At 41.1% G+C, this 20,386-nt stretch overlaps 2 protein-coding genes across 9 annotated transcripts in view; one reads left to right on the forward strand and one right to left on the reverse strand.

Annotated features, from left to right (window-relative positions):
- The window catches only part of abi1a (abl-interactor 1a), a 66,685-nt gene extending 62,289 nt beyond the window's left edge, over positions 1-4,396 (reverse strand). For all 7 annotated transcript variants that reach the window (XM_080794121.1, XM_080794120.1, XM_080794117.1 and 4 more), the window contains exon 1: positions 4,206-4,396. In XM_080794121.1, coding sequence (XP_080650247.1) covers positions 4,206-4,322 — 117 coding nt within the window. In that variant the 5' untranslated portion in view covers positions 4,323-4,396. The remainder of the gene's footprint in view (positions 1-4,205) is intronic.
- Positions 4,397-5,585: 1,189 nt separating this feature from the next.
- Positions 5,586-19,844, forward strand: acbd5a (acyl-CoA binding domain containing 5a). 2 transcript variants are annotated; one of them, XM_080794005.1, is made up of 14 exons: positions 5,586-5,721; positions 6,099-6,232; positions 6,722-6,842; positions 8,373-8,445; positions 10,508-10,625; positions 10,730-10,762; positions 11,799-12,017; positions 12,420-12,605; positions 13,966-14,060; positions 14,985-15,195; positions 15,456-15,661; positions 16,298-16,357; positions 16,919-17,028; positions 17,420-19,844. In XM_080794005.1, the coding sequence occupies exons 2-14, from the start codon at positions 6,139-6,141 to the stop codon at positions 17,430-17,432; spliced, it is 1,539 nt and encodes a 512-aa protein (XP_080650131.1). In that variant the 5' UTR covers positions 5,586-5,721; positions 6,099-6,138; the 3' UTR covers positions 17,433-19,844. The 2 variants fall into 2 exon arrangements, with proteins under 2 accessions (XP_080650131.1, XP_080650132.1); XM_080794006.1 differs by lacking the exon at positions 10,730-10,762.
- The last annotated feature ends 542 nt before the right edge of the window (positions 19,845-20,386 follow it).

Here is a 20,386-nt window from a genome sequence, read left to right on the forward strand (position 1 = left end):
ATAGATGGTCTTGATCCAAGGCTATACAATCACATTATGAGAAAGAGGCTTGAGGCTTCCCATGCAAGCGGGAAGCGCCGAACAAGGCGGCACCTGCTCCAGTTATCTCCAGTGTGCTGTGAAAATGATTAAAAACTATTCCTCTAACTGAACCTTTGCTAAAGTTTTCGAACAATGTGTGACAAATCATTTTATGATAGCGCCATTACGGACCTGGTCTCAAATAGGCCTACATTTTGGCTATTCTTCCTCACTGGGCCTGTGTGCCATAACCTTTCTACACAGAAATATCTTTGGTGTCAGCAGGGCACCAGGAAGCAGAAGTGTGACCTGTCACAGTGCGTGCGTGCGTGCGTGCGTGCGTGCGTGCGTGCGTACACACACACACAAAGCCCCTGTGACAGCGACAGAGAAAAACAGACAGAAAGAGAGAGGGGTGGCAATGAGAGGCATGAGAAGCTACAAGCCCAATCAAGCTGAGGCACGCTTCTAGGTACGGAGCTCATCGGCGTGTGTCTGTGTGCACACAAACACACATAAATACAGCTTTACAGCTTCTGAACAGTGCACGGTTAGGTGTGACACATGCAATGACTGGAGCATGGCAGAGCTTAGAATCCAGAGTTGTGCGTCAGCGCTATAAAAAACCTTTTTTGTAGGAGTACAAGGATGTGCTCAGCTCATGACTCTGATTGAAACATCACTACACTACTAGAGTGTACTGTGAGGGTTTGATAGTGATGGCTTCACAATATTACTAATTACCGGCAAATTAACATTTCAGTTGTTGGTCAACCATGATACCGCTGATACTAACTACTAAGTGTAATTGTTTTATTCTTGCCATGATGCATAGCCAGACAATTAAAGGCTTTTTATTTTTTCCACAAGAGTGTGTTGGTCTCTTCCATTTTTTGCAAATCAACTTCATCACCCTTTTATACCAAAGAGCACCTTGCTGCACCTTTACTCTAGCCAAACATATGCACGCCGCTTTCTCTCTTTTTTCAACATTTCAGTTCGACAATAGTGAGTGTAAGGACCCGGGTTCGAATCCAACCCATCATGTCTCGCATGTCTCTCCTCTCCTCTCTCTCTCTTCCCTGTCAGTCTACATTACAACACGCTTAGTCTGACCTATCTGAAATAAACACAAATCTAGAAAATAAAGAAATAACATTCAAGTTACTTATTTTACTATGAACGTCTTTAATTCTAGGCTTTGGCCTGAAATTTCAATAATGATTTGTGAGTGTGGATAGATGTAGTTAGTCATTAGAGAGCTTCCCATGGGTGCTGCTCGCTGTGCAGTTTATTTATGGGTTGGTTTGAGGTGGGTGGCTAAGCTTTAGCCTTTACATAGTCAACAGCAGGAAAAAACATACGAAAAATATGCCATGTGAAAGGTCGGGTGTGTCCGATATTAAAATAGCTACCGTGGCAAATAAATCACAATGGAATACACTGGTCGGAAACTCAAAAGAATCCTATGATCCTTGTTATGCATTTAAGAATAAATTCCTAAAATTCAGTTACAATATAAAACTGATGACTGTGTTTGTAAAATAATACAACAAAGATGCGATTATTATGTGTTCAGCTTCATAGTGTTGAAATACAAGAACATTAATATTACATATATTTGCTTTTCTGTATGTGTTGACACTTCAAAACCTATTGTTTTCCAAAACAAACAATCCATCGATTCCACCCGATCGCTGTCGGATGGAACACAGTCCAGAGTCACACTCAGACTGAACTTGTAGATCTGCTATTTCCAGTACTTGTGTGTGATACTTTTGTATGATGAAGCAGGGCATTGATTTACGCAAAAACCTACAAAATGTGAAACATGGAGAGATACTAGGTTTGTATCTTCCCGTCGACAGCAACGATATATAACTAGCCTTTCTTCCCACTAAAGCCAAATCATCTAAGAGAGGCTGTAAATGGCAAGAAGGAAGCACAACTGCCCCAGGAACCAAATTACAGGGAGTCCTCGGGGAGGACAGCTGGAATGGACACACCCTCCATGCTGATGGTGGTGGGCTGTCTCTTAGCTTCCTTTGGACAGGGTTCTGCTTCCTCAACAACACTGCACAGCAGCACAGCGCTTTTTAGATGGGCTTCTAGAGAGAGCCATCCAAAACAATCTCGAGAATCTCGAGCTGCATTACATTAGAATAGATTGCAGTACCTATAGCTTAGCTAGCTTCTCACCATTCTTACATTAGATTGCAGTACCTAGCTTTAGCTAGCTTCTCAGCAATACAGTATATATCCAAAGACAAAAGTCTGTCAGCAACCATTCTGATGGCAGTGGGTGGAGGGAGGGCTGGGATTCTTTAAGATTTTAATGGTTCCCTTAAACGATTCCTATAGTAGTGCATGGGTTCCACATGGACCCTAACAGGTCTAACTCTGAGTGTACAAATGAAACCAAATGGACCCATTTGTAGCTTTTTACACTCTCAAGAGTTATGGCTGGTCCTTATGAAGATCTTATAAAGTTTGAGAATCACTAGTACAAGGCTAATTGTATAGCTATAGACGTGAAGTCCACATAACCGGACAGTGTGGTAAAAACGGTTCCGGAAACGGTTCCAAATGTGATGGAACCGATTCCGGTTTCTCAATGTTGGATCCGCTTCCTGCGGATTCTTCCGGATCCGGATCCCCACCGAAGTGGGTGGAGGGGTGTTCATGGCCCTGGCATTATAAGTTGATGAAGCCATTCATATTTCACATGAAATTTCACTACTACAGTATTAAAAGTAACCATGGTGAAACAATAAAACCGTAAGGACCAGTAGGCTACATAGCCTCATCTTCAGACAAAGAAACTTGAAAGTAGCCTAAAAATATAGGCTGAATTTCAATCAACACATAAAGGCAACAGATCTATGTCGAAGAAAGTCAATTCTACCCACAAAAAAACCTTTGTATGTCCAACAAAAGAAAAGTCAATAGCTATTCACTATTGACCAAGTGAAGTAACAATGAGATGACATTCCATTTTTTCTCATGAAAGTGCTCAGCTACAGTAGCTTTGCATGGATCAAGACCATCATAGATGTATTTGATCAAGTCTGACTTTTAATTTCATATTTCAGAATCGATAGTCTTTCTTGATCCAAGTCTATATGGCTACCGGAATCTTCTTTAATAAAATTGTTATATAATTGAATCTGTACTCCATGCAGAGAAATAACTAGTATCAAAAATATTTTAAAGGCATAAAATAACAAAATAATTGTAATAATCAAGTTGTTTTAAGTTAAAAAAAATCTATTAAATATTGAGAGGAAACCAACAAGGGACAAGCAGATTTGAGACTGAACAAACATCATCAAGAATACATCATCATAAATCATAGCCTTGGATCAAGACTATCATATATGTATTTTATAAAGTCTTGTACGCCATACTGCCTCGCTAACATACATCTATGATAGTCTTGATGATCACCCAAGGATACATAAGTAACCATTACACATGGGTGCCTGAATTCTTATCAATCAGAATTCATAGACTATAGAGGCTCCTACATTTTATCGAGTCTGACTTAAAAAAAAGTCAGAGAAGATTACAAAATGCATTTATGGTAGTCTTAAAGACTACATAAACCACTGAGTGCCTGAATGACACTGACTGTAGTAGTCAGTGAGTGTCATCACCAACACCAAGGCGCACGGCGACACAGCAGCAACTTTAGCGCGTTGTTGTGCATCACCTCACCGGTGTATGATCACACACTAGAGTAGACACTATGAAGGTCTAACGAAAACACGATTTCCAGACATGAATCATGTTCACCAAACTAGATTCCTAAAAGTATTCGGTACCGCCGGCCGGCGGCCGGGACGGGCCCTCTCTCTGGAGTGTGTGAAAGCAGTTGAATGTAGACTATTTAAAACTAGACACACCCTCTATGTAAACCAACTATGAGATCAACGATCTAAACACCAACAGTCGGCTGGAACAAGACATTTAATCCACCACAACTGCAGTGAAGATTAAATCGGTGTGTTATCTTTCTTGATCTATGGGAGAAGAAAGAGGACAACAATGTCCCAGTGTCTTCTTTATATCCAACATTTCCTGTCTCTCTCAACATTCCCCCCTTGCCTTCCCTTTTCCAGTTTTACGACAAAGGGTTCATTCCGGTATCAAGAGGGGTTGTATATTTATTATCTTATCTTTACCTGGACATAGTTGTTTTCGCAGTAGTCCGCTACTCTGGTGAGGTTCTGATAACTCTCCACAAGCGCTTGTTTCCCGGCAGGAATCTCTTCCTCTAGCAGCATTTGTAGCTCTGCCATCTTTACATGTCTCTTTCCCTTTGATTGGAAGTGGAACCACCAGCTCTGCTCTCGCCTCTCACACACAGAGGCTGGCTCTCTGACTGCTATTGTGGGATCCCTCCCTGCCCTCCTCGCTTCTGCGTAAACCTCCTGCTATCACCACCTCCCCCAGTGGAAGAAGAAAAAACACAACTGAACAAAACGCTGGGATCGAGAGCAAAGGATGCCGGGATATGTAGTTTACTGCTATATGTCGTTGAAAAGATATACAACAAGGTATAGTAGTTATTATTTAACGGTTTCATGACATTCATTTTCATTTTGTTTTAGTTTTAGTTTTAGTTTTTAGGACCTCAATTACACCCAACAAACCTGAACTTTGAACATTCTGTGGATTTTCTGTGGTCTATGTCACAAAAATGTGGAACGCCCTACCAACTGTCATTAAGACATGTGAATCCCTTGACTCCTTCAAAACCGCTGTCAGGGTCGACTGCAATTCGAAACTGGCCCCCGTAAAATCTAAATCCCCCACCCACCCCTTTTCCCCTCACTGTATGTTTTTCCCCCCCTTTTTTACCTCCTTTATGATGATTTCCTGTTTTTGGCTAGCTCGGCTGATTATCAGACTGTAGCTTTCTTGAAAAGATGCAGTCCACTCATAGAGAGGGGTCTTTGGGCTGGATCCAGGCTATTCCAACTTCCAAGCATTAGTTTTGCACAAAAAAAATACTTTTTTTGCACAAAACAGATAGATAGACATTCAACCTATGTAAAGCGCCTTGGATAGAGGTCTACGTGCGCGACACCATCGCAGGACGATGCATAAATTATACTTGATGGGCTGCAGGTGCGCGTCTCTAAGGTGCGCGTGCAGCCATGGACAAACAGGTCAGGAGTGCTGCAGTGTTCATGAGTGCACCTCCCGTTCTTATGACAGCGACTGGAGGTGTGGTTTTGAGGACAACTGCTTTGAATTGCTAATTTGCTATTATTGTTCAAACACAACGAAACCAATGATTATATATTTCAAGGGCGAGAGATCACAATCAAAATCCTAATGATTCTTCCTCCACACTGGGAGAAAAATCACACCCGTGTGAACTGAGTGTGATACTGTGATTACCCCGTGCGCCCAGTCCCAATGCCTACATTTCTCCAAATTACGAAAATGTCACAGGGACTACATTTCCCACAGAGCACCATTACTTCCACTTCCAGGTGATGGTGCATTGTGGACCTTGTAGGCCCAGTGTGAGTCACACAGATTATAAAACTACAATTCCCCCAGCCGTAGCCTACAGACGTACTGTTTGTCATTATATTGTGCTGTTCATGGCGTCCGTCCGAGAGCAAAACAGAGGACTCTTCTCTTTCTGATCAGACCAGATAGGCCCACCGGCCCAGCCGATCCATGGTGAGTCTGCGTATTTTCAAGATATAAGAGATATAGCACACGGCTAGCTTCGTATTCATGATCAAACATTAATTATTGAGTGATCTATGTCGCACACTAGACTAGTGTTGTTGTCCCAGATACACAAACGGCACAACAACCGATCCTCAAGTGGTGATTTCCTCATAGGGTGAAAACATAGTTTTTATTACAACGTCATAGCATTTATTATAACGTGTAATAACATAACGTTATAACATCACATTTCCCATTATTTACTGATGTTGACAAGCATGCACTATGTCATTATTATCAGTATTACATGCAGCCCGTACTGCCCACACGTTTTATTTTAGGCTCATTGTAAATGTAATATTGTATTTGTATTTAATCCACAGGTCCACGGCCCTCTAAATTAATATTCTGGCCTGTGGCATAATGGAGGTCGTCAGCATGGAGGATGATAAGAACCATTTGACACAGCAAAGGTTTGAAGCGGCTGTCAAAGTCATCAAAAGTTTACCCCCAGACGGTGAGTTGTCTGCAGCCATTAATCCAGCTTCCACCAGTCAATGAACTGTAGCACACAATGGGGCTTATTGACGTGGGTTGAGGGTTGTATAGCCTCACACCACCTTAACTCATTGGACCATAATGGAAACTAGCATTATTGTATAACTGTACCTCTGTACTTTTTTGCAAACTGTTAATTAAGTATTCAATCAATCAGTCAAAAACAGCTTGTGGGAAACAAGGGGAAAGCTGAGCAGCTTGTGTGATTAAGGCTTAACCCACATACCGCACAAGCAGTATAGCTGTTGGGTTGCAGTTAATATGATGAGAATTAAGGAATATATAATAACCTGTTGTTCACAATACTACAATTTACAACTCCTATACTTCACTGCTAATGGCAACTGAAAGGCCAATGACAGTAATCGCTAATTAAAGAAATGCATGATGCAAAAAATAATAATGCCCCTAAATGGTCCTGTTTGCCATTTAACCTTCTCCCCTACAGGTTCTTTTCAACCTTCCAATGACATGATGCTCAAATTCTACAGCTACTACAAGCAAGCCACATTAGGTCCGTGTAATATACCACGGCCTGGGTTCTGGGACGCTGTGGGCAAAGCTAAATGGTAAGAATTGACAGGTTGACAAGTGCATGTCTGTCATTGTTGTCCTCATGTCAACTTGCTTCACCAGAGGCGGGTGATTCTGAAACGTTTCACTGCCTTACCGGTTCCGTCAGCAGACATTGGTTCAATATTTTTGTTTGTTTAGTCTTTCTTTCGACAATACTATAGTATTTTGCCCTGTCGCTTAGTGCCACGGTTCCTGCAAGTTCGGGGCCCAGTGTGATGCAGCACTTAATGACCTTTGCATTGAGCCAGCAGCACAGCAGCACTGATAACAAAATCTTACCCTCAATGTGTCCCTACCAAAGAGAGTTGATTTAAGACCATCCCAGTTCGAGTCACTAGAGGCAAAATGGTACACAAATCCTACAAATGGTCTGTCTGACGGCAAATGTTGCGAACGTCCTATATGTTTACTGATGCCTGTGAGAGTGTGTTGCTGGGAGTCTGGGGCAGAGAAAGGTTGACAATAAAGTTGATGTTCTCCTGATGTGTCTCTCTGAAAAAAGCCATTTTAGCATGAAAATCTTGGGAAGTTCAGTGATCATGGGGCTAAAGAATGCTTCAGAAGCTGTGTTCACTGTCATTCTTCCATTGGAAATAATAGACACCGACCTGTATTCGGTCACGTCCTACTTCATGCAAATACGGGAAGATGGCTTGTATACTCTTTTTTTCTTGGCTAATACCTATACAATCTGATCACCCTTGTACCTGGTCATGTGACCTGACTAACCAATACATGACATCTGGATTTGCCATTGAACGATATCATGCTTCACCTTAAATCCTCAAGTTATGATAAGTGTTCTCTGGACTTCACATGGCTGAGATATTGACAAGGAATGTCACCTATTACCCACTTTGCCTTTTCTTGTATTTATAGAATATTTAGGAAATAAGTGAGTGCAGTGGCCCACCCGCCCGCCCGCCAACCATAATATTTATTTATTTATTTCCCCCAGATGGTCTAAGTTCTAACAATGTCATGATTTGACCAATTTATTACCAATCTCGTACACCATTGCTCACGAAAGCAAGATCCTTGACCCAATTACAGCCACTGCATCTTACCTTTTAATTAAAGTAAAAGTAGTCCGAGGAAAAGGAACAGTTCTGTTCCCCGGACATTGTGGATATTTGTTGCTGCCCCTCCACTCCCCTCCCTCCCGGCTCATGGCTCTTTACAGATGGGCCGACGGTACACAGACAGCAGCCTCACCCGCGCTGACCATCTAGTGTAGTGTTGCTGCAGAAGTGTGAATGAACCGTGCGGTCAATGGAACAAAGCCACCGTATTAGCATTTGAATCCCTGGCCTGTTCTGTGAACACCGTAAAGGTGTGTCCCTACGTGACAAAATGACCAGGGGGAGGGGAGCTTCAGCCCTATTGTGTCAGTGGGTGCTTCTGCCCTCAAGCACTCCCGGAGTTGACGCCGTTGAGTGAGTGACAGTTGTTAATAAGTGAGTGACAGTTGTTCAAACCAGTTTTGACTTTGTTCTGTTATCATGCATTCAATCTCTGTGCAGGGATGCTTGGAATTCTCTTGGAGAGATGCCAAAGGAAGAAGCAATGGCGGCCTATGTAGATGAAATGAAGCTGGTAGGTAATCTTTGCCAGTCACTAGTTTACCTCATTAGTAACATCCTACACCAGTGGTTCTCAAAGTGAGATCCGGGGACTGGGGTTCCACGGGGGCCTCCAGCCAAATGATGGGAACCAAATGGACTTTTTATGGGTCTGCAACTCTCAGGCCTCTTTTCCACCAAAATAACTTTGGTTCTAGAACTGGTTCCATTCTATTATTATTCTTGGAACAATGGTAATTCCACAGAAACGGCGGCCATTTATTCTGAACCAATTCATTTTCAGTGGAAATATTTGTACACTCAGAGTTAATTTGACACTGATCATTTTACATTGTAGATGTTATTTGCCTCTTTACCTCTTCAGACTCCATCTTAGCCAGGGCCGTAGAACTTGCCCTCGCCTTTGACTTTTTACTGTCACTTTTTGGCACCAAGTAACCACAGTATACTGCTAATCAAATTACAACTACATACTCTATATAGTATAATGTATATGTATACGTATGTCTAGTCATTAGTCATTGCTGGGACGGTGCATACGCATCGAAAAGGCTGGGACGGTGCATAGGGCGCAAAGTAACCACAGTATACCGCTAATCAACTTACAAATGACATATACATAGAGGCAGAAACTGAGATTTGACAGTTTGTAGCGGTTTGTAGCGGTCGAAAGTACTTGCGCGCTCTGCTTGCGCACTAGTAGGCCATTTATGGCCTACTAGTGTGCAACAAGCAAGTATGCACTCGGCAGAGTGCAGTTCTAGTTAAATATATATTCTACTTTTTAGACTGATGATAGGTTATTGGTTTAGCTATGATCCTGGATTACTATTCTAATTGTAAATGTATACTGTATTACAGTGTTACTAACTTACTAGTAGGCCGTCAGTTATAGCAGTGGTTCCCAATCTTTTCAGCTCAAGAAAAATAACTTTGATGTCTCCCCAGGACCCAAACTAGTGAAAATAACAGCTATTTTCACTACTATTTTATACCTTTTGTTTTCCAATTCTTGGAATGTCTTTGAGAATGTTTTGAAAATCATTTGAAAATGTATAGGAAGCAAAACATAAATAAAGGGATACATATTTACTCGTGACCCATACAAATGTGTAGCCTGGTGGAACCACTCCCCCTGCTGGACAACATTTGCATTCTGCCATTAGGGAGAGCCTGGGAACTCTGGGTCAGAGACAATGTACTCCGGACCAATTCTGTCCGGAGCGATATGCGGCTGTATGCGGCCACTAGAGGCGGGATCAACGCGAGACGTTGACATATTGAAGCTGTACCACAGCGCAATGTAAACACAACCTAACAAGACTACAACTCAAAATAATTATGGAGATATCAGATTTTTGTCCCGCTGCTTCCGGGTTCATCGTTTCTGCTTGAGAGAGCCTAGCCCTGAAAACATGACTGCCATGATGATTATCATGACAGTCATGCAGTAACTGCACCCTGTTTTTTGCGATGGCTACATTTACACGAAATCCGTATATATAAACATTCGGATTGCAAATATAAAGTACTCACTTTTTATCCCATGGGTGTTAGTTGCTGCGCCCGAAATTAGCACTGCTGCATCCCGCGTTGTTTAATAAAAAGCATTTTTATCCGAGCGCCCCGGCTACTTTTTTCAAACGGGGTTCGTTTGGGAAATCCACAGTTTCCACACCGGGAGCGTACTCGCCTATTAGTCTGTATTGGCAGGGCGGTCAGCGTACCTATATCGAACACACCGAGTGCCACCCTCCTCCCAACCGATAGGGGCGCGTAGTTGAAAGCCAATGGCAAAATAACAGCTCGGATAAAAATGCTTTTTATTAAACAACGCGGGATGCAGCAAATCTAATCGCTGGAGCAGCAACTAACTAACACCCGTGGGATAAAAAGTTTATATATATGGATGTCGTGTAAATGTAGCGATCGCAAAAAACAGGGTGCAGTTACTGCATGACTCTCGTATGAATACGAGAGTCATGTTTTCAGGGCTAGAGAGAGCCCAGATGCAGGCAGGAGGAGGGAACTGGGGAACTCAATACTCTCTGTGCTACTATATGTTCCGTATGTAGATCCTGGAGGGCATGCCTATCACGGAGGAGGTGGAGGGACTCCTGAGGATACTCGGGCCGTTTTATGAGCTCGTCGACGAGAATAAAAAGATCACTCAGATATCAGACCTGAGTGCAGGTATAATTAACATTACACATGAAGTTATATCTAATGCAAAATGTGCGCATTGTGTTTTGAAATGTCAAATCTAACCGTTTTTTTTAACTGCCCTCTATGCTCAGCCGTTTTGACAAAGTTTGCTAGGCAAATGGAAGGCAAGTACCTATAATGTGTAAAACTTCATTTTGTTTGGTGCTGTAGTAAAATTTGTATACTTTTGTCTGGTGTGGTAGTTTAGTGTATACTTTTGTATAGTGTTGCAGTCAAACTGCTGTTTAGTAAACGTAGAAGTAGTTTGTGCAACTAGATTAATCATAATGTAGAGGTGGTGGAATATTGTCTGGTTCTCCTGCGTTTATTATGTGTGAAACCTTTTAAATCAGGGGTTTTCAACAGGTGGTCCATGAAGGTATTGCATGTGGTACTGGTCCCTGACCATGCATTTAGTACTGTAGCAAAGTGAAGATTTTGTATTTTCTTCCACGAAACAGTGCACTAAACGTTTGTGCAGTTACTGGGAAGTCTGAGGTTAAGAAATTCCACAGAAAAGGGAGTTTGAATGTGGTACCAGCTTGCCTGACTGAGTCATAAGCATTCATTAGCATATGTGCCCATATAATCATGTCATCATCACGTGCAGTCTGCTCTATCAGTACTGTATATCCGTTAACCCATTTAGGCCTGACGTCGAAATTAAAAAAAAAATCTTCTAAATGATGACAGTTTTCTGAAAAACCTCATGTTTCTGTATCAGTGGTGCTCAATATTTCATGTCAAGGACCCCAGAAATGATATGTAATTGGCCACTGACCCCAATCTGAAATTATGTTGTTCCAGGAACCTCTCAGAAGCAAAGATTTGAGTTAAAAACGTTCACTCTGAAAGAATATTTCAAAAATAGCAGATCTACAAGCTCGTAGAGCGGCACTCTGTGACGCGCTATGAGATAGTAGATCTGCTATTTTTCAATAGCTAAAGTGTAACATAATGCTTAAAACACCAAAAGGGGGTTCCTGCCCACTGCCCAGTATGGGTTAACCTGAGTTTAATTATGAATTATGATTATCATAGAATAGAACAATAGAACATATATAAACATTATTTTACAATGACATTTTCATGAGGATGTATAGTTTCTTGAATAGTTGTCATCTTCTTGCAAGTCGCAACAAGTCCTGTTCTGTTGTTCAGGGATTGATACGATGATGACGGGAATGGCTACAAAGAGCATGGCAAAGAGCATCATCAGAACCATGGAGATGAACGGAACCCTGAAGACCAAGCCCAGCACGCTCCAACCACTGCTGGACGGCAGCGACGAGGACGAGGAGGAGGAGGATGAGGAGGAAGATGATGATGAGGATGACGAGGAAGATGAAGAGGAAGTAGTGATAAAAGAGGTCAAAAAAGGTATAGTATTAATATAATAATAAATAGAGAAGAGCTCTTCTCTGACTTTTTGATCACTACGTGTATATTATAGCCTCAAAATGGCCGTTTTATGAGCCTTGCAAAGTGTGTTCTTTTTTAGATGATTTAAAGTTTAAACCCATTAAAACTGGGGAAAGCATCCGTGTCATTTTAGATTTTTGCGTTGGCTATTCAAAAGTAGCAGATATACAAGCCCACAGTGGGTCATTTCATGCTATTTTTTTACATTTTGGAAGAAAACAATGTGTGAGAACTACAGATTTACAAGGAATTGTAGAACTGGCCTCAGGTCTTACGAGTGAAAGTCTGGAGGTGAAGTAGGTAGACGTCATAAAATATCAGCGGCTGAACAAAAAGGATCTTCCTTTTTTTTTACTCCAGAAAAGAAATTGTCGCCTCCGTTGCCAAAGAAGAAGGGCTCGTCCAGGAGATCCAAAGTGCCCCTGTCCAACGGGCAGTTGGCCCACATGACCAACGGCACGCACACCAAGGCGGTGCTGAACGGCCATGACTACCAGGAGGACGCGAGGAGCTCCACGGAGCCTCGACTCAACGGACACCACATTGGTAGGTAACAGGTTAGACCCTTTTGTACGGTCTATGGTTAGACCGGGGTTTCTCATAGTGGGTGCCGTCGAATACTTGCCGTGAATGAAAACGTTATTTACAGGGGTGATCTGAGACAATAAAGATTGAGAATCAATGTGGTCATGTATTACTCCATAAAGGGATCTTCATAGATGCACGCAAGTCGCACGCTGACACAACTTTGTGCCAAGGATCCCTAAATTGATATATATTTGGCCGTGGGAAGACGGGGACCATCCAGAAGAGAAGATTTGTTGGGGGGTTTTTCTCAATATTTTCCCAATTATTTTCAATACTCGCAGATGTACAAATATGTCAACTTGTAGATCTGCTATTTTTGAATAGCCATGGTATAAATGGATAATGTGGTTCAGTTCAGTTTTCAGCATTTTTGGACAAAGAACCACTGGCTTAGAACTAGTGATGGGAGATTAATCGGTAAACACATCGGTATCGGCCGATTCTAGTTGTTTGTGACATCGGTAATATCGGTTATCGGCCATAACAGCAATTAATTATATCGGACAGAATGTCTCATCGGCACATCCCTACTTAGAACTCATTTATGTTCAGTTTCCTTCCGTTAGTTTGTTCATGGGGTCTGGGGACTCGGCCTGCGCTGGCTGCCTGCCCCTGGCTACATATCCCTGGACATGTGATCAGATAATCTGCTAAGCTTTATTCACCCAGAGCTGAGGCAACTCGCCGCTTTCACCAACACTAAGCTGGTCCAGTGTTGCGTTATTAATGGTGTAATAAAGAATCACACCCGTGTGAAGTGAGGGGCGCTAATATATTAAAGTCTAACCCATGTTGATTAGGTGATGTACTGGTGATATAAAACAAACGGTGCCAACACAAACATTAAATGCCATTAACAATAAAGAGACAACATGACGGAAATTTTCCCTTCATTGTCAATGGCGTTTTTAAAACCAACATTGAACAAAAAACAAACATTAAACCTGTATATAGGAGGGGCTAGCGCCCCTCAAAAATGATATAATTCTATTCTATTCTACAATATACTGTAAAGAGATCATTCAGATGCCTTAACCCATTCATACCGCGAAAGGTGTGAGTGTGTGTGTGTGTGTGTGTGTGTGTGTGTGTGTGTGTGTGTGTGTGTGTGTGTGTGTGTGTGTGTGTGTGCGTGCTTCAGATGGGGTCCTGCATGGTCAAATACGGGGGTTCTGCACGGTCAAATACATATCATTTTTGGGGTCCTTGGCACGTAACAGTTTGAGAACTCACTAATGATTTACAAGGCATCTGTATAATCGTCCTCAGGTCTTATTGGGTCAATCTGGTGTTGCTCTTCTATGTTCCCACCATATAGATTCTAATGGCGATGCATGTGGACCGCAGCACGTGACCAGTGACTCGGACAGTGAGGTGTACTGTGACTCCGTGGATCAGTTTGGTCAGGAAGAGGCAAGTCACAAAAACGAACTGACATGACACGCAAACAAAAGGGTTCCAGCCAAATTCAGGCTGGTCTGGTGCATCTCAGGAGTGGGACTGGTATACTGTAGAACAGTGGTTCCCAAACCTTTTTGGCCATGCACCTCCTGTTACCTCCCGACCTAGCTGATGCACCCCCCACATGGAAATATTAATTGCATATAAAGTGCATAAACACAATGAGCTTCAGTTGTCTCGTCTGCCAGTGGCATGATTTTCCAAACAGTTTCCACTAGCTGCCACTTGGGGTTGCCAGAGTAAGTGAACTGTGAAAATCACCCACTGCACGTCTGCACCATTAACCATACCATGGCAGCTTGTGATGGACATTTTCATCAATATTTGACACATTTGACACAGACATGCAACATAATACTTTTAGCAAAAACACATTGGCCTAGACTTACTGTAGTACTGTACTAATGTATACTAATGGGCTCCTGATGTGTCATAGGGTCTACAGTATTTCAATGTGCTACACATTTTAAAACAATGTGTCTGCATTAACTACTGAGCCACTTAACCACCAAAGAAAATTCCTACTACTATTACTGGCAGGACATAGTTACTTGAGGACATTGATTTGAGATCAAGTTCTACTGCTAAACCATCGTTTGGTTTGGTTTGGCAAGGTAGCATGTTGTTTCAGTATTCAGTATTCCCTTTTGATGAGAAAGTCCAAGGCATGCAAATTCCTTTGACTGCTAAATGCTTCTCACGGAAAACGTCAATGATAAAATAGTAAATACCAAGGGACACAGGTAATTAAGAAAACCTTATATTTTTAGTTCAAAGCACTTTTTACTACTTTCCATTGGTTCAATATTTTCGAAACAACACACAGACGTAAAGGCTGTTCAATAGCACTGATTTATGTGTGCCCTCCCTCCCCAGAGCTCAGATCATAACCAGTCCATTGATGATGACCTGGATGAAGAGGAGAACCACGTGACGGAGGAGCCCCATGCACCACCCAGGGTCCCCGAGGGGGACTCCCCCAGTCCCCCAGAGGGCATCCAGTGTGGAGGAGAGGACGGAGGGGCCGGCGGGCTGATCTCCCAGAGGAAGAGTGCTCCCGACAGCTCCTTGGTCAGGAGAGGAAGGGGTGAGGCAGGCCACCCGTTGTTAATTACTGTAGCATCTATCTATCTATCTATCTATCTATCTATCTATCTATCTATCTATCTATCTATCTATCTATCTATCTATCTATCTATCTATCTATCTATCTATCTATCTATCTATCTATCTATCTATCTATCTATCTATCTATCTATCTATCTATCTATCTATCTATCTATCTGCCATTAACTCTGTTCTAAATGCTATAAAAGTGAACAACATAATGTCTGTGGTGTGGTGAAGGTTCCAGATCTTCCGAAAGTTCCGGAGCCCCGGGGGCCCACGTGCAAGGCAGCGGAGACGGAGACGGCGAGCACGGGGGAGGTTCGGGGGGCGTGCCAGGAGGGAATCTGAACGAGCAGATCGTGGTGGCACTGGGCAGGCTGCAGGAGGACATGCAGAGTGTCCTGGAGAGGCTGCACACGCTGGAGGCTCTCACCGCAAGCCAGGTCAGACAGTGGTACCTTCCTAGGTACCTAGCAGTGGTGGAAAAAGTACTTGCATGTTTCGCTTAAGTAAAAGTATCAATACTGCAATGTTAGAACTACTCTGTTACTTGTAAAAGTCCGGTATTCAAAATTGATTTCAGTAAAAGTACAAACATATTGGTATCAAAATGTACTTAAAGTAGCAAAAGTACTCATTGTGCATAAAAGCTCATGGTGCGTCACATTGCGACACATTGTGAGCTTGTAGATCAGCTATTTTCCACAAGCAAGCAATACACAAGCAACTGAGATCTAATGCTATCTGGCATCTAGAGTTGCAGTAAACCATTGACAGCCCATTCATTGAAACCGAAAAGTCTGATTTGTATTAAACAACGTTAAACTCGCCAAGATTGCAGCTGTACGGAAAGCTTTTTTTCTGTTTGGATGAATGGGCCGTCGAGGGTTGGTATTGCAACTCTGGGTGCCAGATCGCATTATAGCATCTGAGTTACATGTCTTGCATCATAATTGTACAGGAAGAGTTTATGTGTCTTTGCTTTAATGAATTACTTTGAATAGCATGCCTTATTGAATTAATTGTTGAATTCAACCAGTTTTGACTTCTATCTTATTTAATTTCATACTTTTCTTTAGGCCAGATCAATGGCTCTATCTCCAACCTACTCTCCCCGTCCAGTAAATAAGAGCAGTAAGGTACAGTATGCAGATGTATTACACCATCTGGTTTATTATTTATTATTACGGCTTCATGGACTGACACTGCCCTTTGTGTTGGGCCAAAGCCAGATGTGACTTAAAGCGGTGCTATATAACCTTTATTTTAATGAATAAAATGTAATTTTGTCCAATCTGTGGTAGAGTATGTTAATAATAACGTTTATAATTGGCAGGGTTGTATTTTGTCTCCCTGCTCTTCTGTTTTAGATTGAGTCAAACGTCATGTCTCACGTAGACACAGGATCTGACATGAATTTTGACCTGAAGGTCCAGATTCAATTTATCCCTTGAGCAAGCAGGCAGGTTCTATTAGCTCAATGGTAATGGTTGTGCAGGAAACTGGGTTCAAATCCGGGGAAGAACAGTAAAGTTACATATTGCAGCTTTACATCAACCATGAGCAGGCACTGCACAGTGATTTAAATCATTTGACTTAATGCATCTACTGTAGATTGTTATGTAGATTAAGGCATACATTGTCTTGTAATTTCCCCACTATGATACTAATGCTACATTTAACTTTATTCTGTTACTTAGAAACCTGCCTGGTGGCCTTTCGATGTTTCTCCCAGCACTGTGGCCTTTGCTGTCATTTGGCCCTTTGTGGTGCAATGGCTAATCCGCCTGTTGCTTCAGAGGAGGAAAAGGTAATAATAATTAATTAATTAATTACACATCCAAATAATAAGCCTCGGAAATATTCATGATTCCATAATTCACCATAGCCATCAGGGTATTGCTGTATTACAACTCTAAATAAACGCATAACAAGATATGAATTTCCTGTCAGGTGCATGGAAACTGTCTAAAACTGTTTCTGTTGACGATTCAAATAAAAACAAAGCTGATCTACAAGCTCAAAACGCATCGCATTTTGACCTTGTAGATCTGCAATTCTTGCTACGTTTGGGTGACACTGTAGTATGATGAAATAGGGCACAAATTCATGACAGCCCGACAGCAACGATATATGAGGTACTGCATTTTTAATAGCGTGCTTAGCATTGTATTAAATGTGTTCTTGCATCCTTTTTCTAGACGAATCAACTGAAGGACAGATGGCTCCTTGAACACCATGGCATAGAACCACCTCGAAGAAGAAATGTCTTTTTTCTGGTAGCTAACAGCTTTACCTTCTTATCCAATCTCCTCGTCCCAGGGTCCATTCGTACTCCACTGTTAAAGCCGAATGAAGTGCGTTCGGGATGGGTCCCTGAGTCGACCCAACTTAATTTCAGCTCTATAAAAGTCAATTCATACTTGCTCACAGTCACGGCTAGCGCCGAAGTAACTTGTAAATATATTGGAGGTCCTTGACATGAATATGTTCGTGGGCCAGGTAAATGAGCTTCGCACCGCAGATACATGTCTGACTGGACCTCGCTGGTCGGGTGCATCCTACAGGCAGCTGGGGGGGTTAAACAAATTTAACTCGAAGCTGGGCTGAATGAATGAGGAAATGCCGCTGGAATGCCGGGATTAGTTCGGGATATCACACCAAATTTAGGACGGTACCCACTCTCCCAAACCTCTAAATGACGTCACTTTGTGGTCTGGATAGAGCCGAACCAATTTAAATTTGGCTTTAAAAGTGGAGTATGAATCGACCCTAAGCCTAATGTATACAACTTCTAGCCGCAAGTGGCAGCTACAAGGTTGTATGACGTGCGGGAAACAGAAGTATAAATTAGGCTTTCATCCCCCACAACTCAATAACTAGCTTTTTGCACTATCAAAGATGGCACTAATGGAAGATGGCTTACAACAAGTCTGTGGAACTAGCTGTGGAATCAAAGACAAAATATGAATGTACGGCATTATAGCCTATACTAATACAGGCTTCTGAACATTATTATTCTACTGTATTAGCAGGTTCTAGTTAGAAAATTGCAAACATACTCATAGATTGATTTACTGAAGATTCAAATGGTTTAATTTCTACTGCACAATACTGTAAAACAGGGCTAATTATCTTTTCATTTGAAACACATTTGCTTGATGTGGTTATTATACATTGTTCTGCCACCTTTCACTTTCATTAGTTGCTTTTAGGCAATGCTGCTAAAATGTCATAACTGTAGTTTAGGAAGGTGGAATAATTGTAACAATGCATTGTTTGATCCTTTAAATTCTGGAAATAAGTTAATTTATTATTTATTGTTTTGTTTTTAGAAACGTTAGATTAAACATACTGCTTGTAAGGTTTTAACTGTATGAAAAAAGGTTGATACATGATGATGTAGCAGGATTGAAGTTACTGCTAAATGTTTTTATTTAGATTGAACAAGGCCTTGTTTAGTAGTTTAATACAGTAACTGCCATATTGCATATCAATTAATTTAGGTTTTATTCAGGTTTTTGTGAATCAGTGGTAACCCAACGTCATCATTTTTATTGTTAAAGAAGTGCCTCGTCATCATAAGGTACAGTCATGTGGGTCATTACTGTAGGCTCATTCACACTGCAGTTTAAAGCTGCACTATGTAACTTTCCTCTCCTGCCCCGGATTTAAACCCAGTTCCCTGCTGACATGTTTACCATTGAGCTAATAGAGCCCTGCCTGCTTGCTCAGGGGATTTGTGTCAGATCCTGTGTCTAGGTGAGACATATGACCTTTGACACCTAAATGTCGCAATAGAAGAGCTGGGAGACGAAAACGCCACAATTGTATGAGTTACTGTATATTGTATTAATAGTCTACCATACAGATTGGACAAAATATAATTGCATTCATAAAACAGTTACATAGTAAGGCTTTAACCTCATCCACACATAACCTGTTCAATATCGGACCAAATTACAATGCAGATCATACTAACTAGTGAGCCATGAAATGAAACCTGTACTCCATAGTCATAATAACGGGCTGTATACAGTAGTTTTCTTTTACCAAGTGTAGCCTTGTACTCTACAGTTAGATGCCCAATTAAACAATAACACCTATCACTTTACATCACATTTTTCTCTGCATTTCAGATTTGTGTTGTATTTTATCAAATGTAAATGTTTAATGTATCAAATGTAAATGTTTAATGTAGCTACATAATTGTACATAAAGACATAAGTATATGGCAGACTTTGAAATGGATTTTGTGCGATGGATGAACAATGAACTAATGTATGACTTATAACATTATACGTTGTGTTAATATACTTAGAAGGCAGTGAGATCTTATACTTGTAGTGTAAATAAGTATAAGTATTGTATACAATAGCTGTACAGTTGAGATAAAGTGCAATATTTTAATTGCTTTCTCCTGTGTTGAGAATACAATGTATATCATATATATTAACATGAGGTTTGTATCTCGCACTCGCATTGAGAATCTTTCCAGAGCCATGTTTTAATTAAGAGTTTACCTTTCTACTAAAATGGACTAAGGCTTTATTTTGGGGTGGAAACGTGGCGTACTTCGCATGTCAGTGATAATCTAAGCCTCAAATAAAGTTTTCATGAAGCCTTTTGAGTTGTCTGGAGATTAAATACTGCACCATGTACACATGCGCACACTAATTAAATTATCCAGTGATCGAAAGGAAGTACATTTACTTAAGTACTGTAGGTAAGTACAATTTTGAGGTATTTCTATTTCACTTGAGTATTTCCAATTTCCAACACTTAGTTCTACTCCACTACATCTCTGATCCAAATATTGTACTTAAATTACTAGTTACCTTGTAGATTATAATTATTACAAAACATACATTAACCAAATTTACATTTGAATGCCAGACTTTTACTTTTAGTATTTTTAAATAAAAGTTTACTAAAAGTAAAAATTGTGAATACTTTTTCCACCATTGAAATGATCACATTAAGGCAATACTCTAATTGTTGCTAATCTATAATGTAAATGCGTAGCAATAGAAGCCTTAACTCAACATTAATTGTATCTTAAAGCATATAGTGTGAAGAACAGGATACTATATTATAGACATCACAGCAATCTCATGATACCATCTATTCTAAACAATACTGTTGGAATACAAATCAAACAAAGTACA

This window comes from Protomyctophum bolini (genome assembly GCF_963924005.1).
Source record: "Protomyctophum bolini genome assembly, chromosome: 21".
NCBI classification, from domain to species: Eukaryota; Metazoa; Chordata; class Actinopteri; order Myctophiformes; family Myctophidae; genus Protomyctophum; species Protomyctophum bolini.

Excerpts from the sequence above, each read along its gene's own strand:
- acbd5a (XM_080794005.1), top strand. The coding sequence starts at position 6,139 with ATGGAGGTCGTCAGCATGGAGGATGATAAGAACCATTTGACACAGCAA. Across the intron at positions 14,061-14,984 it reads ATCAGTTTGGTCAGGAAGAG|AGCTCAGATCATAACCAGTC; the intron begins GCAAGTCACAAA and ends CTCCCTCCCCAG. Across the intron at positions 15,662-16,297 it reads AGGCTCTCACCGCAAGCCAG|GCCAGATCAATGGCTCTATC; the intron begins GTCAGACAGTGG and ends ACTTTTCTTTAG.